The sequence below is a fragment of the Corythoichthys intestinalis genome, chromosome 16 (genome assembly GCF_030265065.1).
Source record: "Corythoichthys intestinalis isolate RoL2023-P3 chromosome 16, ASM3026506v1, whole genome shotgun sequence".
NCBI classification, from domain to species: Eukaryota; Metazoa; Chordata; class Actinopteri; order Syngnathiformes; family Syngnathidae; genus Corythoichthys; species Corythoichthys intestinalis.
Genome location: NC_080410.1, coordinates 35,297,347 through 35,320,832, shown reverse-complemented (window position 1 = coordinate 35,320,832; position 23,486 = coordinate 35,297,347). Strand labels below are relative to the sequence as shown.

General features: G+C 39.0%; 1 protein-coding gene across 2 annotated transcripts in view; it reads left to right on the top strand.

Moving 5' to 3' along the window:
* Positions 1 to 23,486, top strand: part of cacnb1 (calcium channel, voltage-dependent, beta 1 subunit) — a 113,476-nt gene that overhangs the window by 16,488 nt on the left and 73,502 nt on the right. For both annotated transcript variants that reach the window (XM_057860699.1, XM_057860698.1), the window contains exon 2: positions 1,198 to 1,284. In XM_057860699.1, the coding sequence (XP_057716682.1) occupies positions 1,198 to 1,284 (87 nt within the window). The remainder of the gene's footprint in view (positions 1 to 1,197; positions 1,285 to 23,486) is intronic.

The window sequence follows — 23,486 nt, the reverse complement described above, 5'->3', positions numbered from 1 at the left end:
CCAGTTTCCCGCACGGAAACGCGCACGGCCCAACTAAATCCCCCACCGGGAATGCAAGTTCGCCAGGCGAACTCTGCCACGAGGCAGTGGTCACCACAAAAGAAAGACTCAAAAAAATCCATCTTTATGAGACAGGCGACGATGAGGGAAAATTATACCCCGGCTGTCGCGGCCACAACAGCGTCATCTCTCAGTTAGTTATGTGTAAATAAATGATTACTTTGCTATCAAAAGCTCTATTTGTCTTGTTGTTTATGTTATTTTGTAAAAGAAAAACATTATTCAGATGTTTGGGATGTAACTAAAGCAAAAAATAGCTGTGTTAAAGTCAAAGTTATGTTTGAAATGTATGCTTTTACAAAAAGCTCAATTTCTCTGTTTTTTTCATCAGAAATTGGAAAATTACTCTAACTAAGCTATTTTTTCATGCTGATTTCTAAAGAATGGAAAAAGATATGAACTAACTTTTTTTCCTGCTGAAAGAAGAGAGTCTAATCTTTCTTTTGGTGGGTTCCATGTTTATATAGCAATAGAACAGAATTTTCTGCGGGCCTTGCAAAATCAGTCAAAATCCAGTAAAACGGCCAGGAGCGAAGGGGGTTGCACCGGTGAAAATGGCTGGGAGTGAATGAGTTAAGCTCTCATTAACTCATTCACCACCGATGATCATGTTTCAGTGGTAGCGATTGCCGTCCAATCCATTTAGATTGGGGCGGTGCCAAATGGTTTAGTCGTCTTTTGCTGTCAATGGCAACCAGCGAGTTAAGAGTGTACACAGAAGGCAATATACTACCTAATATTTTTTCCGAGTGTTACTTGTTCCAATTGCTCCAGTCCTTACACGGGAAGAAGAACAGGCCGTCTCCCCTCAAACATGATTAGCCGGCATTGTGTAACCATGGCGATGTATGAAGGGTGGGCTCCTAATGTAATGAGAGGCTTCTGCGCAACCCGGATAGAACCCATTTGGCAGGGGTCCGCCAATTTGATTAGAGGGTTAGAAAAAGCATGAAAAATTAGGAGTTGCCTTGCCTGTTCGTGACTTGTGTGTGCGTTTCCTTTCAGACTCATGTGGCCTTATCTTTGACTCCATCGCACACAAGCAAGCAGGGCTTTTAGAATGATCTGTTAGGATAATAACTGGTGGCAAACTCTTGTTTCTTTCAAACCCGCACCCACTCGTTTCTCTTTCCTCAGGGCAAGTATGCCAAGAGGAAGAGCCGCTTCAAGCGCTCAGATGGAAGCACCTCGTCCGACACGACATCCAACAGCTTCGTCCGACAGGTAACATTCGCCCCACTTGGCTGTTTGGACCCTCATCCTGTTGAGAATCACTTCACAGAGTCAAATCGGAGATTTTCAAATGCCGATACCGTTATCTAAACTTTTCAGCCAATTGCCAATATCCAAAGCTGATTTAGTAAGATGACATTTGAGGCCGATCGACTTTTTTTTTTCAAAAGCAGGTAGATTATGAAAGGCAATTTGTTAAAAAAGTAAATAAATAATTTCAACAAAATTCTTCAACACTGTTAGATAAGCTTGTTTTTGTATGCCAAATATATTGTGCCAGTTTGCGCTCCCACAGCTTTTATACACGCACTCCCAACCTATATGAAGAATACAGTTTTAGCCCATAATCATGTGCTTACCGGCAATTGCTCACATTCTGCTGATAGATACACACACATATGTTGATTCATCACACGTCTCAGTACTTTTCCACCAAGTTACAGTATTTCGAGTGCAAACGTGTGTTCAAAACAAAGATATCTTGCCTGCTCAAGAGTGTGACTGTTAATTCAATCAAGAGTGTGACTGTTCAATCAATGACTAGAATACTGCCACGTTGGACGACAGTGTTGTAACTGTATTCTGCCCAGCAACAAGCCCTCAATAAAAGTTAGCAGCGCGGGGGAGTTCGGAGAGAGACTCTAATGAGACAGCATTGATCGCGGAACTCTGTCTCATGGCTCTCCTAACCTGCAGGTTAAAAAACGTCAACTCTCTGACTCTGTCTCACCGTGCCCTGCCTTTTGTCAGCTTGCCTTGGGTAAATAACTAAGTTAAAGAACAAGTTTTAGACCCAACAAACACCTTCAAAATTACAATGATGACCTGAGACTTTTCAATTCGGTCTATTGCTATTAAACCAACAAACGCGGCACTTCTTTTTATGATTAGGGACACTCAGCAAGAACAGTAATAATTTAACTCACTAGGACGTCACGACGAGATGTAAACACATAAGAATTTTAAGAGGATGCTTGCAACAATAAAGCTAATGCTAATGTGAAAGCTATGCTAACGCTACGAGTTATATTTAGAGTGTACGGATCACTCGTTAAACCCCTGAAAAGGCGAAAGCAACATTGCATATTCTATCATGCAAGATAAAAAAAAAAAATCTTAAAATATTTACAAAACAGGCAAGCCTGAAGCTTCCTGTAGCAGCCTGCCCTCAAGCTGCTGCTGGGGCCTTCAGCGGTGGCCACAGTTGCCCACACAGATGCCTGATCAAAATCCTTGTTTATCGGCTTATTTTTGTTGTTAATCAGCAGATAACCTGTTGTTGGAAAAAAGTCCACATATTAATCCTCTAGTTGTAACCACAACCTTGCCATACTGTTGTCACGATACTAAAACTTTCAGTTCGATATTGCTAATCGAAAAAATATTCGATACCATTTTTGTTAGATTTGAAGCTAGGTTTATGTACAAAAAGAAAACACAGGAAGTCGATGTAGCTTTTATAGAGGTTAGTAGGTAGCTGCTCCCCCTGGTTGCTGTAATGCAACCATACACGTGGCCATATGGTGGCCGTAATTGACTTTCCTGTATATGAATTTAAAATTAAGACTTTGCCGGTAAAATGTACCCTATAAAAGTTGTAAAGTTACAAAACAAACACCAAAATGAATGAAATGAACAAAAAAATATTTGGTAACACTTTACAATAAGGGTCCCTTAATTATCATTAGTTAATGCATTTTTAGACAATAACTAATGTTTAAGTAACATTACAATAATGAATAGAATTGCTTATCTAACATTTTTTAATATATTAATTAACATGAGTTAATGCATTAGCTAATGCATTAGTTAATGCATAACCAGACAGTAACTAATGGTTTGGTAAAATTAAAAAAAAAAAAAAAAAAAAAAAAAGGCCTATATAGGGTTAGGGTTCGTGAACTTAGCATTTATAATTTCTTAGTTAAGGGACACATGTGCTACACTTTACAATAAGGGTCCAAAAAGCATTCAGTAATGGTTAATAAAGGTTAAGGGGGGGGGGGGCTTTAGCTTTTATAATTTCTTAGTTAAGGGATTCATTTGCTACACTTTACAATAAGGGTCCAAAAAACATTCAGTAATGGTTAATTAAGGTTAAGTAATACTTACGAGGTACGTTCACGTGAAATGAGCAGTGTTTCTCATTTTAAAATAACATAATCACTTACCAGTATACATTAATAACTATTTATTAATGCACTAATATATATGTGAATTAATGTTAAGTAATGTATTAATGTAGTATTTTTAATTTTACCAAACTATTAGTTACTGTCTGGTTATGCATCAACTAATGCATTAACTCCTGTTAATTAATATATTAATAAATGTTAGATAAGCCATGATATTAATTATTGTAATGTTACTTAAACATTAGTTATTGTCTTAAAATGCATTAACTAATGCATTAACTCATGCTAATTAATATATTAATAAATGTTAGATAAGGGATTGAAGTAATTATTGTCATGTTACTTAAACATGTGTTATTGTCTAAAAATGCATTAACTAATGTTAATTAAGGGACCCTTATTGTAAAGTGTTACCAAATATTTTTATAATGGGTCAAAATTATTTTTCAAACAGATCATGTGACTAGCACCTTAGAGACGGTCATTTGCTTTGCTTAACTAAAACCACCTGAAGACAGAAAAGGCAAGATGAATATACATGATTTTTTTCAAACCTAAGCTTTTAAAAGCGACAACTACCGAGCGAAATGCCGGAGAGCACTGCTAAAATGGTGAGGGGAGTTTTTGTATAACAGAGCCACCACCGGGCGTACCATATTCAATGGACCACGGTCTCGGCCAAAAAGCTGTCCTAAGCAGCCTGATTTAGGATTCCCCTCAAAAAAGATAGGATACAGAAAAAAAAATGCTTGTTTTCAACGTATTATCATAAATATTCCTGGCTGGAATTAGTGGAATATTCAGTCAAAAAGGATATGGCGTCTACTTCTCCACTCTTCAAGACAGAAAAAAGGGCGCTCACACACGCATGCATATAAACACAGCTGTGATGCCCGTATTTATCCGAGCATATATTTTTGTAAGTTAATTTGATTGCTGACACTGCAGTTCATGTTTTATGTTTTGCCCCCACCACCCGCCACAAAAGTTAAACGGCTATGAATGCAACCCTCTTTTTTCAGGGGAAAACAAAAGGATGTGAGGAACAGTAAAGGAACATAGAACATACTGTAGAATAGAATACAGAGACTACATGAGGGCCACATGGCCCAGGACAAAGAAAAGGCTGACTAGACACAAGTTATCTCTTTTGCTGAATACCTATAATAAGGATAGCATAAATGGTAACCATGTGTGCAATAATTATATCAACTTTAGTGTTACTTTTTAATTCCATTGACCATTGCCAAAGCTAGATGTTCAGTCATGTCTAGTGCCGTCAATGGCTGCCAATGATAGCAAATTCCTTTGTTTTAGGCTTGGATCAAGTTACTTAATATGATAATTAAACCTTAAACTAATAAGTGAAGACGTGGATCAACTGTAAAATGTCCTTTTAATTTTGGTTTCTCATGCCACCTGTTGCTGACTTCCTGCCTTTTCATCCAAAAAAGAGGGCCACCTTGTCGGGACCTCATAGGATGTGTACATTCTCCCTATATTTCATGCCCCCGTGTAGACATTACAGTCTCGCACACACCTACGCAAGAGCATACTCATTGAAATACACACAATCAACCGTCGGCGGAGCCGGATGGTACACCGGGGCTTGGTTTCCATGGCAACCGGGCCACTGAATCTCCCCGTGCGCGCAGCCACGCCGGGATGGAAATGCGAGGGAGACGGCGCTCTTGTTTTTGCGCGTGGGCGCCACCGCGGCCTACCTGTTTGCGTAGCCCCGTTCGCGCGTCAAGTTCAACGAAAACACGATGAGGATGACGTACGCTGCGCTTTCCTGGGCAATGGCGCACCGTAGATGGAAGGGGATGTGTTTTGATAGAAGTGATACACCGATGATAGTATCAAAACATTCACTCCTTCATACAACAATGTGATGTTAGCTTGCTAGCGGTAGGCATAAATGCAGGGAAATGAGACTAAACCAGGTTTTGGTTGCCATGCCAACTGCAGGGCTTTTCCAAATCTTTGGGTATCGCTTCAGATTTTAAAGGGAAACACGGATAGAAAGACATGTAGTTCTTAAAAGATAAATGTTAGTGCGAGTTATAATCATTTGATATTAAAACCCCTCTTAATGTTTTCGTTTTAATCAAATTTGTAAAATTTTAAACCAAAAAATTAACTAGTAGCTCGCCATTGTTGTCAATGTCGCAGGGCGGTGACGACAAATGGCCACGTTGACCGTACTTCCACAGTGTCACTCTTTAACTATGTGAGGTAGTGATTTAAATATGGCACAAGGTGTCAACGGCGAGTTTTAAATTAATTAGAGAGCAAGCCAATGAGTGCGTTTTGTCCCTTGACGCCGTAGTTTTCTTTTTATTCACCATTGTGCCTTATGTTTAATTAGGGGTGTGACAAAATATCGAAATGGTGATATATCGTGATACTTTGTTTCCCAAAAGGTTATCGATATGCTCCTGCCAAGAATTGAGATATCGTTTTAAAAAGGTGTCAATGTTAAAAAAGAAAAAAAAGGAACCAACAAGTTGTTATCAAAATCTTCCACCATAATACAACCCCTAGCAAAAAGTATGGAATCACCAGTCTCGCACGAGCACTCACTCAGACATTTTATCACTTAGAACAAACTCGGATAAAAAGCTTGAAAAAATAATGAATTAGTTCAAAAGTGCAACTCTCTAGCATTCAGAAACACAAAAAGAAATGAATAAAAAACATTGTAGAGGTCAGTAAATGTTAATTTTATAGAGCAACTGCAGGGAAATATATATTGAATCACTCCATCCTGAGGGAAAAAATATGGACTCGTGAGAAACAAACAAAGAAATAACAATCAAAACACATCTCTAATATTTAGTTGAACCACCTCTGGCTTTCATGACGGCTTGCAGTCTCTGAGGCATGGACTGGATGAGTGTTCTTCATCAATTTGGTGCCAACTCTCTTTGATTGCAGTTGCCAGATCATCCATGCAGGTTGGAGCCTTGCTGTGGACCAATTTTTTTCAATTTCCACCACAGGTTATCAATAGGGTTGGGATGTGGGCTATTTGCAGGCCATGACATTGACTGGATGAGTCTTTCTCCAAGGAATGCTTAAACAATTTTAGCTCTGTGGCATGATGCATTGTCATCTTGGAAAATGACAAACATATTTTCAATTGAAGGGATAAGAAAGCGGTCTAAAATTTCAATGTAAACTTGTGCATTTATTGAAGATTTGACCACAGCCATCTCCCCAGTGCCTTTGCTGACATGCAGCCCCATATCATCAAGGACTGGGGGAATTTTGACGTCTCCTTCAGGCAATCATCTTTGTAAATCTCACTGGAATGGCACCAAACTAAAGTTCCAGCATCATCACCTTGTCAAGAGTCAAGAATCTGCATTAGAAAAGTTCCAGCATCATCACCTTGTCAAGAGTCAAGAACCTGCATTGGACAAGGTGATGATGCTGGAACTTTTGTTTGGTGCTGTTCCAGTAAGACCTTAAATGGCCCCAAATTACCTAATTGCCTGGCATTGACTGCCACTGACAGCCATAGACGTTCAATCCGTTTGAAGTGGGAGGGAATGAACATTCTTTCATTCGCTGCCACCCTCCTAGTTCAAATGGATTGGATGTCTACTAGTGATAAACTAATTCCAATTCAGACTAGAAGCTTGTTTTTCTGTTAATTAGTTGTTTGTCGAATATCCTAGAATGATTTCCTGACCAATGTATCGATAATCGTTGTATCGTCATATCGTCAGATCACCGTTATGGTGAGCTTTGTATCGCAAATCGTATCGTATCGTGAGGGACCAAGAGGTTCCCACTCCTATGTTTAATTGTATGTTGAGAAGCTAAAATACCTGATAATGGCTCCCAGCATCATAGTTTGAATATTATGACTAAATATGGCCATCCAGTGTATTTGTTGAGCTAAACGAGTTGCTAAAATGTTTAAGTAGTTTGACCAAAGTCTGAGTAAGTTTTATGTGTATTTTGCATATCTATTTTGATTGTGAATTTGTGAATGCCAGTTCTATTTGCATTGTTGTTAAACTGTGTGAGAACAGGGCCTCATTGATACAGATTGAAGCACTTTTATTTTTGTGAACATTATTTTTTGAGAGCTAGAAATATTATTTTGATTTTCACTATATCATACTTATGTTCAATTAGATGTGGTGAAGGAGGAGTTGCCGAAGCTTATGCCAATAAACGGCGCGCCGACCTGTGTCCACTCGCCTTTCTCTGCCTCGTAGATCTCAATGTGCAAAATAAGGCATCATTATAATCTGTTGGGCAGAAAATGATACGAATAGCCAGCAATCAAACTAAGTTAATACATTTATTCGTTTTCCGTGTCACTTAATCACCGGGAAGCAAGCTTCTGGAGCAACATCTGATAAGTCTGATAAAGATAAATAAAGTCTGAGAACACCGGTAAGATGATGAACAATTTGGACATCTGCTTTTACGTGACAAAAATAAGGTAAGACGTCATTAGATGCTATTAGACGTCTCAGTAGATGCAAACTGCATCAACAATTTTGTGTGCTGTGATGCTCGGGCTATCTGCAAAAATAATTAAACTGCTGTGTTTCACTGTATACCCTAATCCTATGTAAAACACACGACAGCTCTGGATGCTAACTATCTCCATAATAATATTGGAATAAATGGGATTACACAATAGTTTAACATGAAGATCTGCAAACAGTTTTTGACATCAAACACTCTCCTGCTATCGTCACTAGAGCAGGAGAATGCTGTCACTAGCGAACCTGACACATGAATGCTACTTGTCTCATCCCGTCTTTCCTGTTCACTTTGCTTTTGCTATCCTTCTCATTAATGTTTCACTCGGGCTAAAATTGGAAGGGGAGAACAGATTACATATTTATGTAGTTAAAGAGTGACACTGTGGAAGTTCTGCAGCGTACCCATGTGAGGTCACCGCGACCAACTATTTAAAATAAACAAAAACATTAAAAGGGGTTTTAATATCAAATTATTATAACTTGTACTAACATTTATCTTTTAAGAACTACACGTCATACTATCCGTGGTACCCTTTAACCAAATTATTCGTCAAAGTAGAAGATGAAGATCTTCGGTCATTTCCTATTAATTTAGGAGCATTCTCAGTTCACTTCCTTGTTAACTCATTGTCTGTCATTGACGGCTCTAGACGTCCAATCCTTTTTGACATTTGTTCGTTCTGGATCACTTCCTGTAGATTTTGTGGCTTTTTCAGGTCAATCCCTGTTAATATCAGGACATTTTTTTCCTATTGAGATGGAATGGGGCCATTAGAAATAAATGGGGATGTTTTTGTCAAAATTTTGATAGAACAGTATGTTTTTGGCAGAAACTGTATACAAATTTTGTGTGCTTTGATTTTCCAAAATTTTTTTTATCTGTAAATTATGTGAACCGGATGAAAATGTTGAACGAGAAACATTTTGAAATTTGACGTTTTAAATGTTGTTGCCATTGGAAATAAATGTTTTTTTTTGTTTGTTTGTTTTTTTCGGGGAGGGGTGGTGGTGTAAGAAAAGTGTTTTTGCCACAACCCCACAATTCAATATTCAGGTGTTGTGACTAGTTGAGGCGCATTGCTTCCGGAAAGAACATAGAACCACCGTTCTGGAGGTTTGTGCAGTGCTACTGTCAGTGTTGACATATACTAAATCCCAGCAGATCTCCAGTTGCTGCAGAGTCTGACCAACTGGTGGTTATCCTTCTTTCACTCAGTTCGGTTCAAAGGTTGCCCTCTAGTGGAGATAATGGGCCCTATTCACTGGAGGACTACAAATCCGAATTCTCGTCTTCTTAATTTTGAAAGGACATATCATATGTTTGACCAAATTGATGTAGAATTTGATCTGGAGATGTAAAATTTTGACTCATTGGAATGGGAGTAGATGACATTAGACTTGGCCCTAATGTTTATGATTCTGACCTGCAGTGTGTTTTGGCGCTTTGCTAAATGGATTTAAAGCGGAAATGTGAACTAAGGTTGGCCAACCATGTTTTTGAATAATATCAATGGCTAAACAAATATAAGCATATTTTCATTATTAACGCAACCCTTCCAGATTCTTTGTTTAACCCATAGCAACGCCCTTGACAACGAAAATGCTTTTCTTCGGCAATCTTTGGAAATCTTCGGAAATTACGTCACACCGGGAAGTGCGAGGGAAGTCCGCCATAGAACAGTATTGTTTATTGCATTGCTTCTCGGTAAGATGCCACGGCGGTGTGTGGCGATGTTTTGTTCTCACTCAAACGAAAAGTTGTATGAGTGGCCAAAGGATAGCAGGGCACGTAAATGGACATCTTTCGTTCGCACGAAGCGAATGAATTTCACGCCATCATCGAGTAGTGTTCTCTGCTGCAAACACTTCGAAGATGCCTGCTTCCTTAACCGGTCTGCTTATGATCAAGGATTTGCCAAAAAGTAAGTGTGATTTTTGGATAGATGACTGATGACTTTGTCAAAGCAGAGCTGCCAACTGTTGTGGATTGAACAGTATAAGCTAGCGACGTTAGCCGAAAGTTAACTCGTGGCAATCCCCGATCATAGTTGTTGTTGCGTTCGCTTGGTTAAGCGTGTTTAAATTGTGCGTCATCTACGATCTTGTCCGAAAGGGTTAATCCACTGTCAATCAGGAAAGGGGTGTAGCGGTAATTCACGGTCACGTTGCCGTAAGAGACACACACCGCCGGTGAGTTTGTGCACATTTATTTGTATTTGTGTTATGTATTTCCACCTTCATGCTTTAAGCATTGCATTGCATTTGTACGGTTCGGCGTTTCTTTCACGGTGATCGCTTGATAGCCTTCTAGTTTGTGTTTTACGTACGAGAGCCGCTGACAGGTGACAACAACAAGCGTTTTGGTTTTAATTTCTGGCTGCGAATCAGCGAGCGCGCAGGTCACGCAGTGAATCATGGGAAATGTAGTCTCAGGACAACAGTGAAGTGGTGCTTTGTAATCTGTTCGCTTGTGTGAAAAAACTACATATCCTCACGCCATTAGACGCCACTCCCTGCCGAGAGCCCCAAGCTGTGTTCGTACTGTTAGCTCCATGTGTTAATAAAGAAACAAAGTTGTCAGCACGTCGTGTGTTCGATACATTTGTAAACAAAAAGCTCATAACAAGACACTATGCACGATCCGTTTAAGAGACGCTGGAGTAGTCGGAGGCGAGGAGGAGATCAGCGAGAAGCAAAACTTCCCGGTCGAATGTGGCGGCAGTCCGCTATTATTTTGTTTTCTTATTGTTGCCACAATAAAGTGGAGAAAGCCATCAACGACTCATCTCCTTCTTTCCCCCCAACGTTTTTATATTATTATTTTATATGCACGAGAGCTGCCGGATCTGCCAAAATGAGCATGAAGTCTGATTATTATTTTTTTTAACAATGTCATCAGATAGACAAAAACATAAAATTATGTACAAATGCCTGCATCTTCAAATCATGAAAATAATAACAGCCTATATCTTACCAATCTTGTAATCTCGATGGGTCTTGTATCCATTCCATGTCAGGTAGTCTAGGCACATTGTTTGTATCCTGATTAGTGTCTGGCTAATACATGTTAGGTCCAACCAGAGGTTGCGCTAGACATTTTCGTTGTCTGTCATTTTGACTGACAGGGTCATAAAAATCGGTCATAATCTATTTTTACCCGTCACTTAAATTTTTAAAATGATAATGATGACATATTCAATAGTATTTAGTTTTCATTCATTTTTAATTAATATTGTAACGCTTGCTTGGCGGCGAAAAATTAGACACGGAAGTCGTGGTATTTTTCTCCCTCTTTTTACTCTGCTTACCGCCAACAACACCAACAAAACAACAACTCCGCCCCCAAAGAAAAAGAGGCAACTATATAGACCCCAATCACCAACGTCACACAATGATCTTAATTGTGGTTGTCAGCCCAAAATCTTCTAAATATATATTAAATGCATCTTACCAGATATAAAATGACTACTACATAGTCTGTGGTGATCGTTTGGTGTCCAGATTTCTTGTCGAATTACAGCAGTCCATCTCGCTCTCCTCTTCGGGTCTCTGAGAATACAGTAGAACTTCAAGTCTCTCCGTCTATCTTCTCTGTTACTGCAACCAACGGCCACACACGCCTTCACCATTTTGATTATTAATGTTAACGAGCAGAAAAACACGCCGTAATAGGAGGCATGTACGTAGCGGTAATGTGTAAACACGACGAGCTGACACACAATATGGCGGCTCCAGTCAGGGGGGCGGAGTTGTGACGTCATGTGATTGGGGTCTATACACAGGCGGCAATCTAGTCCACCAATTGGATGACGCGCTGGCACAGCGGGTGCACCAATAAGAACCTCGCGTTGATGTGTCAATCACGGTGCCGCCGCCAGACCCCGGTGACGCTACAATATTCTGACAGAGTAGCCAACGACGTCATGCATTAAGAGAGACAATAGCTAATTAATATGCTCACTCGCCACCCTGTGGTCTGGGGTGTGAATTGCAACCTGTCAAAATGACGGACGGACTTCAGTTTTTTCCGTCACCGTTTTAAAAAACCGGTCAACGACAGAAAATATTCGGTTAACGCGACCCCTGGGTCCAACATAAAATTCCAACCTCCTCTTCTTCCTCCAACTCTTCAAAAACTTGGATCTCCTCTCTTGCGCTCGATCTAACGCTATATCGCTGTTTGAATCATTGTTTGAAGGGCTTTGTATGGCGGCCGTATGTATGGAGCTGCCATCGCGTTCCCGGTGTGAAATATCACTTCCGGGTTCGTCCCCTTTCAGGCTCGAACTTCGGAAACGCGATTATTTTGTCAAATGTACAACATATAATTTATTTGTTGGACAATTTTTAATTACTTTAATTGTGACCCTATTTGGCATGTTATGAAATTACTTCACATTTCTGCTTTAAGACCTTTAGACAGGACCTAAATAGGTCCGTGAAACAAATATATTTTTGTAAATTCAACATCATTTGGGAGGGTTTTAACCTTCATATGAGCCATTTCTGAAACCAAGTGAATAATTAAAGTCAGGTTATTAGTAGAGCTGTCAAAATTATCGCGTTAACGTGCGGTAATTTTTTAAATTAATCACGTTAAAATATTTGACGCAATTAACGCACATGTCCCGCTCAGACAGTATTCTGCCTTTTGGTAAGTTTTACAGCAAGGCTTTTTGTGCTGTCCATCAGCGAACTCTTGTGGTCGCTTTGCGACATGGTTTATTGTTTTCTTGGCAGTTCAGTATGGCTGCATGACGTCTCGGGCTGACACCTACGTTGTAATGTTGTGCTTATATGATTCTTGGACAAGATTTGTCCGTAAGTATGGTTGTTGTAAAGAATGTACATATTATGTTAGTAAGTGAAATGTTATATTTTTTGTATGAGACGCTTTTTGTTTATGTTTAGTGAACCTGTATAGCATGGTAAGCTAACGTTGTTGCTAATGCAATGCTTGTGTACTTTTTTTTGTAGTTTTACGACGGTCTAAAGAGGACAATGGTTTGAGGCCATTTTATTAATAAATCAGATGAAAAAGGAAGAAGTCTGATTATTAAGGCGTCGTTCACGAGCTGTCTAGCTTTGGAAAAAGTAGACGCTTCGGAGTGAGGACAGCATAGACAGATTTAAATGACAGTAGAGTGAAATGCCCACTACAGTCCTTATGTACCGTATGTTGAATGTATATTTCCATCTTGTGTCTTATCTTTCCATTCCAACAATTTATTTTACAGAATATATATATAATTTACAGAAAAAAATGGCATATTTTATAGATGGTTTGAATTGCGATTAATTGCGATTAATTACGATTAATTAATTTTTAAGCTGTAATTAACTCGATTAAAAATTTTAATCGTTTGACAGCCCTAGTTATTAGCAATTGTTTCTACAAAATGGATAACCGACAAGACTTTAGTCAGGGACTGTATGCTAGTTACTTGAAAGCAGTCCCCAATAGGGTTCTGCGCGTCCATAAGGGACCAGCACTAGCAGAGTGAGAGAGAGGAGGAGGGGGTTTCCCTGGTCACTGCCCCATCCCAGCCGACGTCAGCTGGGGCATTGGGTGGCTGACGGCCGCATACCGAGCCTCCTCCTTGGCCTCAGCGCACTTACGTCTCTGTTCCTGCCGGGCCGCCGGCTAAATATATTTCCCCAGTTTGCAAATGTAGCACAAGTCCTGCAACCCGACCCCCGTCCCGCCGGCTCCAGTTCCCTTCCTTTACACAAGGTTCACGTTCCTTTGGGTTGTGGCGGTAGACGGGAGAGCGCGGCCGGCCGGGTGGGCTCGGAGGTTAAGAGCGCGTCTCTCGGTTTTTTTCACACTTTTCTGGATCCCTCTGCTCATGTACACTCGTCAAGCTCACGTACACCCACTAGCCGCCACTACGCACACACCCAGTCTGTGGACTACGCCACTACCCCCCTTGGGTTGGCCGCGGTGAGGAGAGTGTGGCAAAGGAGGCATGGAGAGGACCGAGCGCATTCAGCGGCCCGTCGTGGTAAGAAGGCTCTTCGCGATCTTGTCGACTTTTTCTTGGACCGCGGGTTTGTGCCCAAGCCTTTTTTAACTCCATATGAATTTGCCACCTGCGTTCTGATGGCACCATATCTCCGGGTCAGCGGCTTGCTTTGTAATTCCATTTTGGGTCGGTCACAGCTGCTGGGAAGGCTCTGTGTTTTTAATTTAGACTTTCAGACCAGTGCTATGCGCGCTGAACGGCCAGCCTTCCGGCACATTTCACGACCGTACCTTTCAATGGATTGAACCAACCTGTATGGATCTTGACAGTGGATTTTTAAGGGAAACTTGGAGAAAACCTACTTCACATCTCAATCTAATATGAATCTTATATTCTTTTCTACAAATTTTGAATGGCAAATATTCTTGATGAATCTCTTGTAATCAGCTAACGGTGCGGGTTTATGCAAAAAGCTGTTACTTTTACTGTTAATTTATTTTAAAATGAGACACTTCTAAGCTCCCCCCATACAATATCAAGAACCCCTCCCAAATTGTCTTTCCTGTCCATTTTTTCAGCGCGCCGCATAGCCCACAAGCTATGACTGACTGACACCGTTCCGACTTCCAAACGTTCCAAAAGTTCAAGTGGCTCAGGCTCAAACAAAAAAGTCCTGTTCATTTCCAATGGCAAAAACAACAAACTGTGAAAACTGCAGAAAAATTGGCAAGACCATGAAAACGGCAACAACAACAACAAAAAAACAGAAATCCTGCAAGAAAACATACCGTATTTTTCGGACTATAAGTCGCACCTGAGTATAAGTCGGACCAGCCATAAAATGCCCAATGAAGAGGGAAAAAAACATATGGCGGAAAACACTTGAAGTTCTTATCTGAGACCCTCAATTTAGCCAACTTTCAAAATTGTCCGATATGCATGTGTGATACATCATTGGAAAGCTTAAAATCTCAATTTTCTGGAGGAATAAAAATTTTGAACAGGAGGGCATTTTTTATTTTTTTATTTTTTTAAACAGCAAAACCCCATCTGGAGGTGAGAGCACGCGAGAGCAGAATTACAGACGCCATGATTTTAACAAGATATTATCGAGTGCTTACCTTGTTTTGATCCAAAAACTCCATGTAGTATGTATCACTGAGTGTAAAGACAGCTGTGAATGGCCACAGCTGGATTTTTGGGGGATTTTATGGGTGAAACATGGTAATTTAACAGGGGTCGCGATGCAGAAATCGCAGACATCAAGGAGTGGTCAAGAGTTTCTTTTTCATACATTTACCCTTTTAAACTTTTTTCCCCATTTTTTGTTGTTGTTTCGGTCGATTATTTATCATCTAAAATAACAGAGAAAATGCGACAGTAACAAAAAAATACAATTAAGCGATAGTTATGAGGTAGATATCCATGACTTTTTTACAGACACTATTTTTTTCATTGTGACGTAATTTGTTTAAAAGTTTAAAATATGCGAGTGAATAATTTTTTTAAAGTTGTTTTTTTTTTTAAACGAAATATGAGACATCAATTAATGATTATAAGCTAAAAACGACAGACATTTTGAATAATAAATATAATTGATTACTAAGGTTGTTCCGATCATGTTTTTTTGCTCCCGATCCGATCCCGATCGTTTTAGTTTGAGCATCTGTCGATCCCGATATTTCCCGATCCGATTGCTTTTTTTTTTTGTTGCTCCCGATTCAATTCCAATCATTCCCGATATTTTTTCCCGATCATATACATTTTGGCAATGCATTAAGAAAAAAATGAATAAAACTCGGACGAATATATACATTCAACATACAGTACATAAGTACTGTATTTGTTTATTATGACAATAAATCCTCAAGATGGCATTTACATTATTAACATTCTTTCTGTGAGAGGGATCCACAGATAGAAAGACTTGTGACTTTGTATATTGTGACTAAATATTGCCATCTAGTGTATTTGTTGAGCTTTCAGTAAATGATACTGTAGCCATGGCCCAATGCATGATGGGAGGTGGAACCATGACTGTGCGTAGTGCTACCAATTGATATATCTTCTCTGCGTTGGGAAATAAAATAAGGTGTTAAGAAAAAGATCAATTGCTACCTTGCTTCCCCACGTTGCTTCCCATGATATTTCTAATCGTAGAGAGAGGAATTGTAAGGCTTTAGCCAATTAAAATTAGCCTCCAAAGGCTGCTAAAATTCACTCTACTCATTCAACGCTGCCTATTATCTCTCTATATAGGTAAAGTGGCGCCATTACAGATTAATCGCGACAATGCGTGAGTGGGTCGTGCAACGCATGCATTAATTGCATTAAATATTATAACGTGATACATTTAAAAAAAAAAAAAACTTATTACCGCCGTTATCGGGATAAATTTGATAACCCTACCTTAAGCCTAAACTAAAGACGCTGGATGAGTGTAACATATTATGTCTGTAACGTTAAATACAATTAGAAAACGATTTAATAAAAAAGAAAAAAAAAAAAAAAAAAAAAAATATATATATATATATATATATATATATATATATATACAGTATATATTAAAAAAAGGCATGGCCGATATTTATTTGCCGATTCCGATACTTTGAAAATGACGTGATCAGGATCGTGACATCGCTAGTATTTATTTTTTTTTGTTTTGTTTGGGTCTATTATTTATCATCTAAAATATTGGAGAATATGCGACAGTAACAAAAAAAAAAAAAAAAATACAATTAAGCGATAGTTATGAGGTAGATATCCGTGACTTTTTTACAGACGCCATTTTTTTCACTGTGACATAATTTGTTTAAAAGTTTAAAATATGCAAGTGAATAATTTTTTAAAGTCAATTTTTTTAAACGAAATATGAGACATCAATTAATGATTATAAGCTAAAAACGACAGATATTTTGAATAATAAATATAATTAATTACCTTTATTTTACGGCTGGGTTGAAACAAAAGCGGTTGCGCGACGTCTGTAAACGGGGGTTTTCAGGGTAAAACGGACAAATTAAAAATAGTTCGGGGGCTTCATGCGCCATGAATCTGCTATGGCAGCATATAGACATGTTGTTCTATCAAACACAACAGTTGTTTTGGCTTCAAATACAGCAGTTTCTTTTAAAGAGGAGTGCAAGAGCAGAAACTGCTTTTTCAGTCTTGTCTGTGTTTTCCGCCATATATAAGTCGCACCGGACTATAAGTCGCATTTTTGGGGGAAATTTACTTGATAAAATCCAACACATAGAACAGTTAGGCCATCTTGAAAGGCAGTTTAATATAAAAATACAGTAGAGAACAACATGCTGAATAAGTGTACAGTATGATAATGTTACATGCTTCGTGATGACAATACAAACTCAGCCGGAAAACAGTACAGTATTTTCAATTACTTAAAATCATCTGTACGCCACGAACTGTATGTAAAAAAATGGCAACAAGTTTAAGACGACACTGCCATGCTAAATGCTAATGAAAACGCTATGCTAACGCTACATGTTACATGGCATATCTAGCCAAGATAAGAAAACAAAACTTAACAAGCAGCACCTGACACATGTTTCACAAAAGGAACCCGGAGTGGACACACGCTTACTTACCTGTGTAGGGCGGGGCCGGCGCAGCACACACTGACACGACCAAACACTGCTATGATGCGTGCTAACTACACACACAATAAGAAATTTACATCTCGTTCTCGTCTTGTCAGACGAAAACTGGCATCCATCTCGTTATGTTTTACCCAAGACACGAGTTTAGCTCGTCATCGTCATGAAAGAAATTGTTCATTGACTAAATATTTTCGCAACACTGCTATTTGGCTTATTCTGAAATCGCTGTAATCAAAGTTTTAATATCGACATTAGAAATGCAGGCTAACTATACATAAAATGTCAACATTGTGAACATGTGACGGAAAGTATTGCGCATATTCGTCTTGTTCTCGTCTCGTCAGACAAAAACTGGCAAATGTGTTATGTTTTAGTATCCCAAAACATTTTTAGCTCATTATCGTCTCGTCCTCATCATGAAAAAAGTGTTGGTTGAAGAAATATTTTCGTAGACGAAAACAACTCTGCGTGAGACGTACTTTTCGAGTGTCCTAAATAGGACTGCAGCTATCGTATATTTTAGTTATCCAGTATTCGACTGAAAATTCTATCGATTAATCGAGTAATCAGATAAAACATATTTTTAAGTAAAGAGCAATTATAAATGTACACGCGAAAACAAAAAATTTCATCTAAATATTGAACCATTTTCAGTCAATGTCTTTATATTTGATGTACCTTGTTAAAAACAGCCAACAATTGCATCTGAGATGTGACTAGAAAAAAAACTACTAATTCACTGCTTTCACTCAAAAAACTTCTATAGCTTATAATAAGAATCTTATTTCTTACTTAAAAATGTCATTACGCGCGATAACACACTTCACTTAAAAGTAAGGTGTTTTTCCCACGTTTTTCAATTGAATTTCCATCTGTGTCAAGCTATTTTTAAGTTCTAGTTAAGTTTTAGGTTAGTCTAAACTTGCGCTGAGAAGTCTCCTGCTTCAAGATGGCGGCTGTTTACTAACGCCACAGTCTCATTTCGCATCTAGTTCTGTATATATGATATCTATGAGACACATCAGACGCTATCTGCTACTACTGTAGCATCAGACGCTACCTGCTACAACCGTAGCATCATTCGGGTGTAGTTTTTAGCAACGTTGGCATAGTTTGTGGCAGTTGTCTGCTGCAGTCAGATATTATTGCTTCCTCCTCTATGCTCTATGCCAGTGACGTCAGCGCGTTTTCCCGCATTAAAGTTGTCCTGGCAAAATGTGATGCTGAGAGCTGGCAAAATTAAATGATTCCTCGAGGCGAATAAAATTACTCGGATCAGTTTTTAAACTCAAGTTAATCGAGTATTCATTTCAGCTCTGGTCCCAAATTTCCAAGAAAGTGCATTTATCAAGGTTCCATCGGCCGTGACGTGTGTGCGTCCACCTAACAGAATGCTATGACGACGCCAGCACCTCTGCTATAGGACGCGTTCAGAGTTTGGCACAAAATGCTCACTGCCACTGGGAACGCACCCTCCCATGGAGTTTCTGAATCAGCACCTTTCAAACTAAATTTCTCGAGCCTCCGGGGTCTTAGATGCCAATGCCAAGGCAAAGGGAAAATCGGAAAATAATGGAATAAAACATATATTTTTTAAATTTAAATAAAAAATGAATTGTATCCATGTGTATTTTCGGTTTTTGGACAAGTGTTTCGAATATTCGGTTTTCAGTTTAGGCCAGTGCTTCTCAATTATTTTCTGTTACGCCCCCCCAAGGAAGACGTAAATGTTTCGCGCCCCCCCCAACTCTCTGCCGCCACTGTAAATAGTATCATTTGTCTATAATATTACTATTATAAGTACGCCTCAGCCTAACATTGTGTCCTTTTTTTCTATTAAAGAAAAAAAAAGTAACACAGATCAACTTATAATAAAGTATAACTTTATTAACTTTGTTTTGCTTGTAACAGAAAAGACTTAACGCGCATCAATTTGCCTGAAAAAAAAAAAAAAAAAAAGTCACATCCAAACTGTAAAAATACACTCAAGGTACATTTTTGACCATTTGATACTGAAAAATAAAATGTAATAAAATCAGTAAATGATAACAAATTCAAATTGATTAGAAACATTTACTCTTCAGGACAACATGCCAAAAACTTTGACCGAAAAAAAAACAAAACTGAATAGAAGGGGCAAAAAAGTGTCTTTGGACAGAAGGAAAGTTTTTATTTTCGCTGATTCACCACAGTGCTCACTAGAGGAGTGCAAAATTTCCGATTCTTAGATTATTCGCGATTCGGCCGTGAAAGATTTGAGAACGATTCACAAACATCCAAATTCCGATTATTGAAATATGCCAAGTAAAGCGGAAGTACAACACTCTCAGCGCGCGGCGCGGTCAATGAGGAACGAAGCGAGAGTAGCTAAACATCATGCTTCTCATGCGGCTCTAGCTCAACTCATGCCACGAGATAAAAAAACACAACAACATACCTGACTGCTGCCGAAAAGCTGCTACACAGTACATTCACATAAAGTTACGGTAGATATGATTTATATAGGACTAGATGCATTATAGATTACGTAGCGTTAGCAGCACACCTACAAAAAGCTAGATGCGGGCGTTAGTCAACGGCCGCCATCTTAAAGCAGTACACTTCCCTGCTAGGCTATTGTAGCGAACCTTCCATGCAAACCTAATTAACTTTTTATCTAAAATACTCCTAAATCGGTAAAATAGTGACTTGAATCTATCTTTAAAATAGTTTCACATGTCGAAAGTAGACAAAAGGGAAATTATGGAATAACGGGAGCAATTTTAACAACTTTAAAGAGCATACGACATGAGAAAAAAAGTCTTATATGGCATTATGATGTGAATTAGAACCATATTTTGAGATGAGTCGACTATATACAACAATTTAGCAAAGCGCAGCTGACGAGAAATTAGTCTTTTAATCTGCCGGTTAGTCACGCCTACCATTATAGGGCTTTAGCGTCCCCAACAGGTGGATGACGTCAGCGGTAGACTGGGCTCATTGGTTTTACTATTCAGCCCATTGAGGGGGAATTATTCAGAACAATAAAACGCGACGAAGAGAGCCGCAAAATGTCATTGTTTCAGTCTCTCTACTCCAATATTTTTACAGGATATGCTTTTTATCCAAGTATTTTTCCCCAATAGCTATATAAATGGCTTGAGAAGGACCAGTCAGCTCGTCGAGGGGGAACTATTCACAATGAGGAAAACGCGACGAAGAGAGCTGCAAAATGTCATTGTTTCTGCCTCTTTACTTCAATATTTTTTAAGGATATTCTTTTTATCCAAGTATTTTCCCCAATTGCTAAATAAATGGCATGGTCATGACAAATAACAGTCTTGTGCTAAATGGAATATGAAATCATAAAAATGCATTTATTCAGGACGACATGGCAAAATTACTCCATAATGGTCAAAACTGTCGACTTTACTGTCGCACCTCCCGAACGATATTTTATGACACCTAAATCAGACATATGTCATTTCCTTTCCCCGGCTTCGGAGAATGTAAACAAACCAAAAGGCGTGACAGCTAGCCGACATGCTAACCCGAACAGAGTGACGTTTCAAAGGTTTCCAAGTGGAAAATCACACATAACTAGCCTGGATTATTTGACATGATGACTGGGTTGTCGATTGTCTTCGTGGATCGGCAAACTGCCCGGCGGAGAGCAATTTACAGTTCGTTCCCCGGAGGAGGGTGGCTGCAGTTGTTGTGCAGCTAACGTGCTGCTATAACGTGCATGAGGAGAGCTTTTTACATGCCTATCAATAATCAAACGTAAGTAGTCCTTTATTTAAAGAAAGTTTGTAGTGTTTACTTTGTAATCGCTGTATTTATATTTGACATAATACAAAAGAAGATGTTTCCTCACTTCCTCGTAAGTCCAATGGTCCCACAGTAAATATCCACGGTGAATGGGAACCTTTTGAAAGTCCAAAACGGCGCATACGCCTCTCCCTCATACAGAATAATTTTTCTGCAGCCGTTTGGCTGGTGTGATGCGAAAAATAAACGTATTCATCTGCAAAATCAGCTGAATCCTTTGTCCTCATACACAACAGTACACTGTATAGTGAAGAGGACATCTTCTACCGTATACGTCACAGCGCCCTCTTCCTCAATGCAAGACCGAAGCCGGAAGTCAATCATTTTCATGGTGCGGGATTCAAAAACTAAATAAATATAGCGATCGCTTCCACACACATCCAAGCGGTCCATATCATTCAGGAGCATAAAATACCGCGTGTATTATGAAATAAACATGCTTTTTCGTGTCACATGCACTTTAACGGTTGATTCACAACATTAAATTAATTGAATGTAGTTTAAGGCTGCTGATACAGAATGGGGACTCGAGTTTTTTTATTTACTGTTATTTTTGTACATTTTATTTACTGCTATATGTTAACTTACATTTATTTAAAAAAAAAAAAAAAAAAAGGAGGGGGTGCATCAATAATCGTTTTATAATCGAAACGGAGCCTCTGAATCGTAATCGTAATCGAATCGTTAGGTGCCCAAAGATTCCCAGCTCTAGTGCTCACTGGTTTACTGATATAACACTGACAAAGCGGGACGATTGTGACAATTGGCAATATTCGGCATGTTTTCCTGAAAAACAATCAAGCGGCTTATCAATGAGATTGAGGTCTAATGTCTTTAAGTGGCGTCTCAACTGATTTGGCTTCAGACTCTCTGCTATAATCATTTTTAGACTTAGTAAACAGTGGTCTTTCCTCATTTCCCACTATATTAAAAGTCAAAGCCAAAAGGCAAGCGGCCCGAAAAAAGCGCATTCTCGGCGGCCGAGGGAGAACCGTAGGTGAGGGCGGTGGTCGTGACGATCCCAAGCCGAAAACGGCACTTCTCGGCCGGACACGTGAGGACCGGAGAAGACAGTGGGTCACTGCGTGAGTCCAGTTTTGCATGAGTCTCTTCCGTGTGCTCTTGCTTACTTCAAAAATACTTCACGCACTTTGAAAATGAGAGCGCCACTGCCACCCACGGAGTGGATGTGCAAGTACACTTTATTCTAGTACGGCAAAAAAAAAAAAAAAAAAAAAAAGCATGTTCCCCGAGGTCACTCGCGCCACCCCTGGCGCGCCCCACCATTTGAGAAGTACTGGTTTAGGCCAAGAATTTCCCTTTCGTGCCAATTGGCACATTGTCAGGGTCCAGGGAGGTCTTCATTAAACGCTTATTTTTGCTTGTAATTTTCTTTCTACATTATACCGCATCATACCAAGAGCTGTTTGCTATATTTTTGTAACTTTGTTATTTTGTCAACGTTAGATGGCATTAGCGAGAACCTTTTTTTTTTTTTTTTTTTTTTCATTTCAAGTAGAGATGCTGATCGATTGGGTTCGATCGACTATATTAAGGCTTGTAGGATTGTAGGCTAAAGCCTTACAATCCCTCTCCCTACATTTAGAAATATCATGGGAAGCAATGTGGGGAAGCAAGGTAGCAATTGATCTGTTTCTTAACGCTTTAAGTTATTTCCCAACGCAGAGAATATATATCAATTGGTAGCACTACGCACAGTCATGGTTCCACTTCCCATCATGTATTTGGGCATGGCTACAGTATCATTTACTGAAAGCTCAACAAATACACTAGATGGCAATATTTAGTCACAATATACAAAGTCACTTTCTGTGAGAGGGATCCACGGATATAATATATATATTATATATTTTATATATTAAGATATATAATATATTTCATAATGTAAATGCCATCTTGAGGATTTATTGTCATAATAAACAAATACAGTTCTTATATACTGTATGTTGAATGTATATATTCGTCCGAGTTTTATTCATTTTTTTCTTAATGCATTGCCAAAATGTATATGATCGGCAAAAATTATCGGGAATGATTGGAATTGAATCGGGAGCAAAAAAAAAGCAATCAGATCGGGAAATATCGGGATCGGCAGATACTCAAACTAAAACGATTGGGATCAGA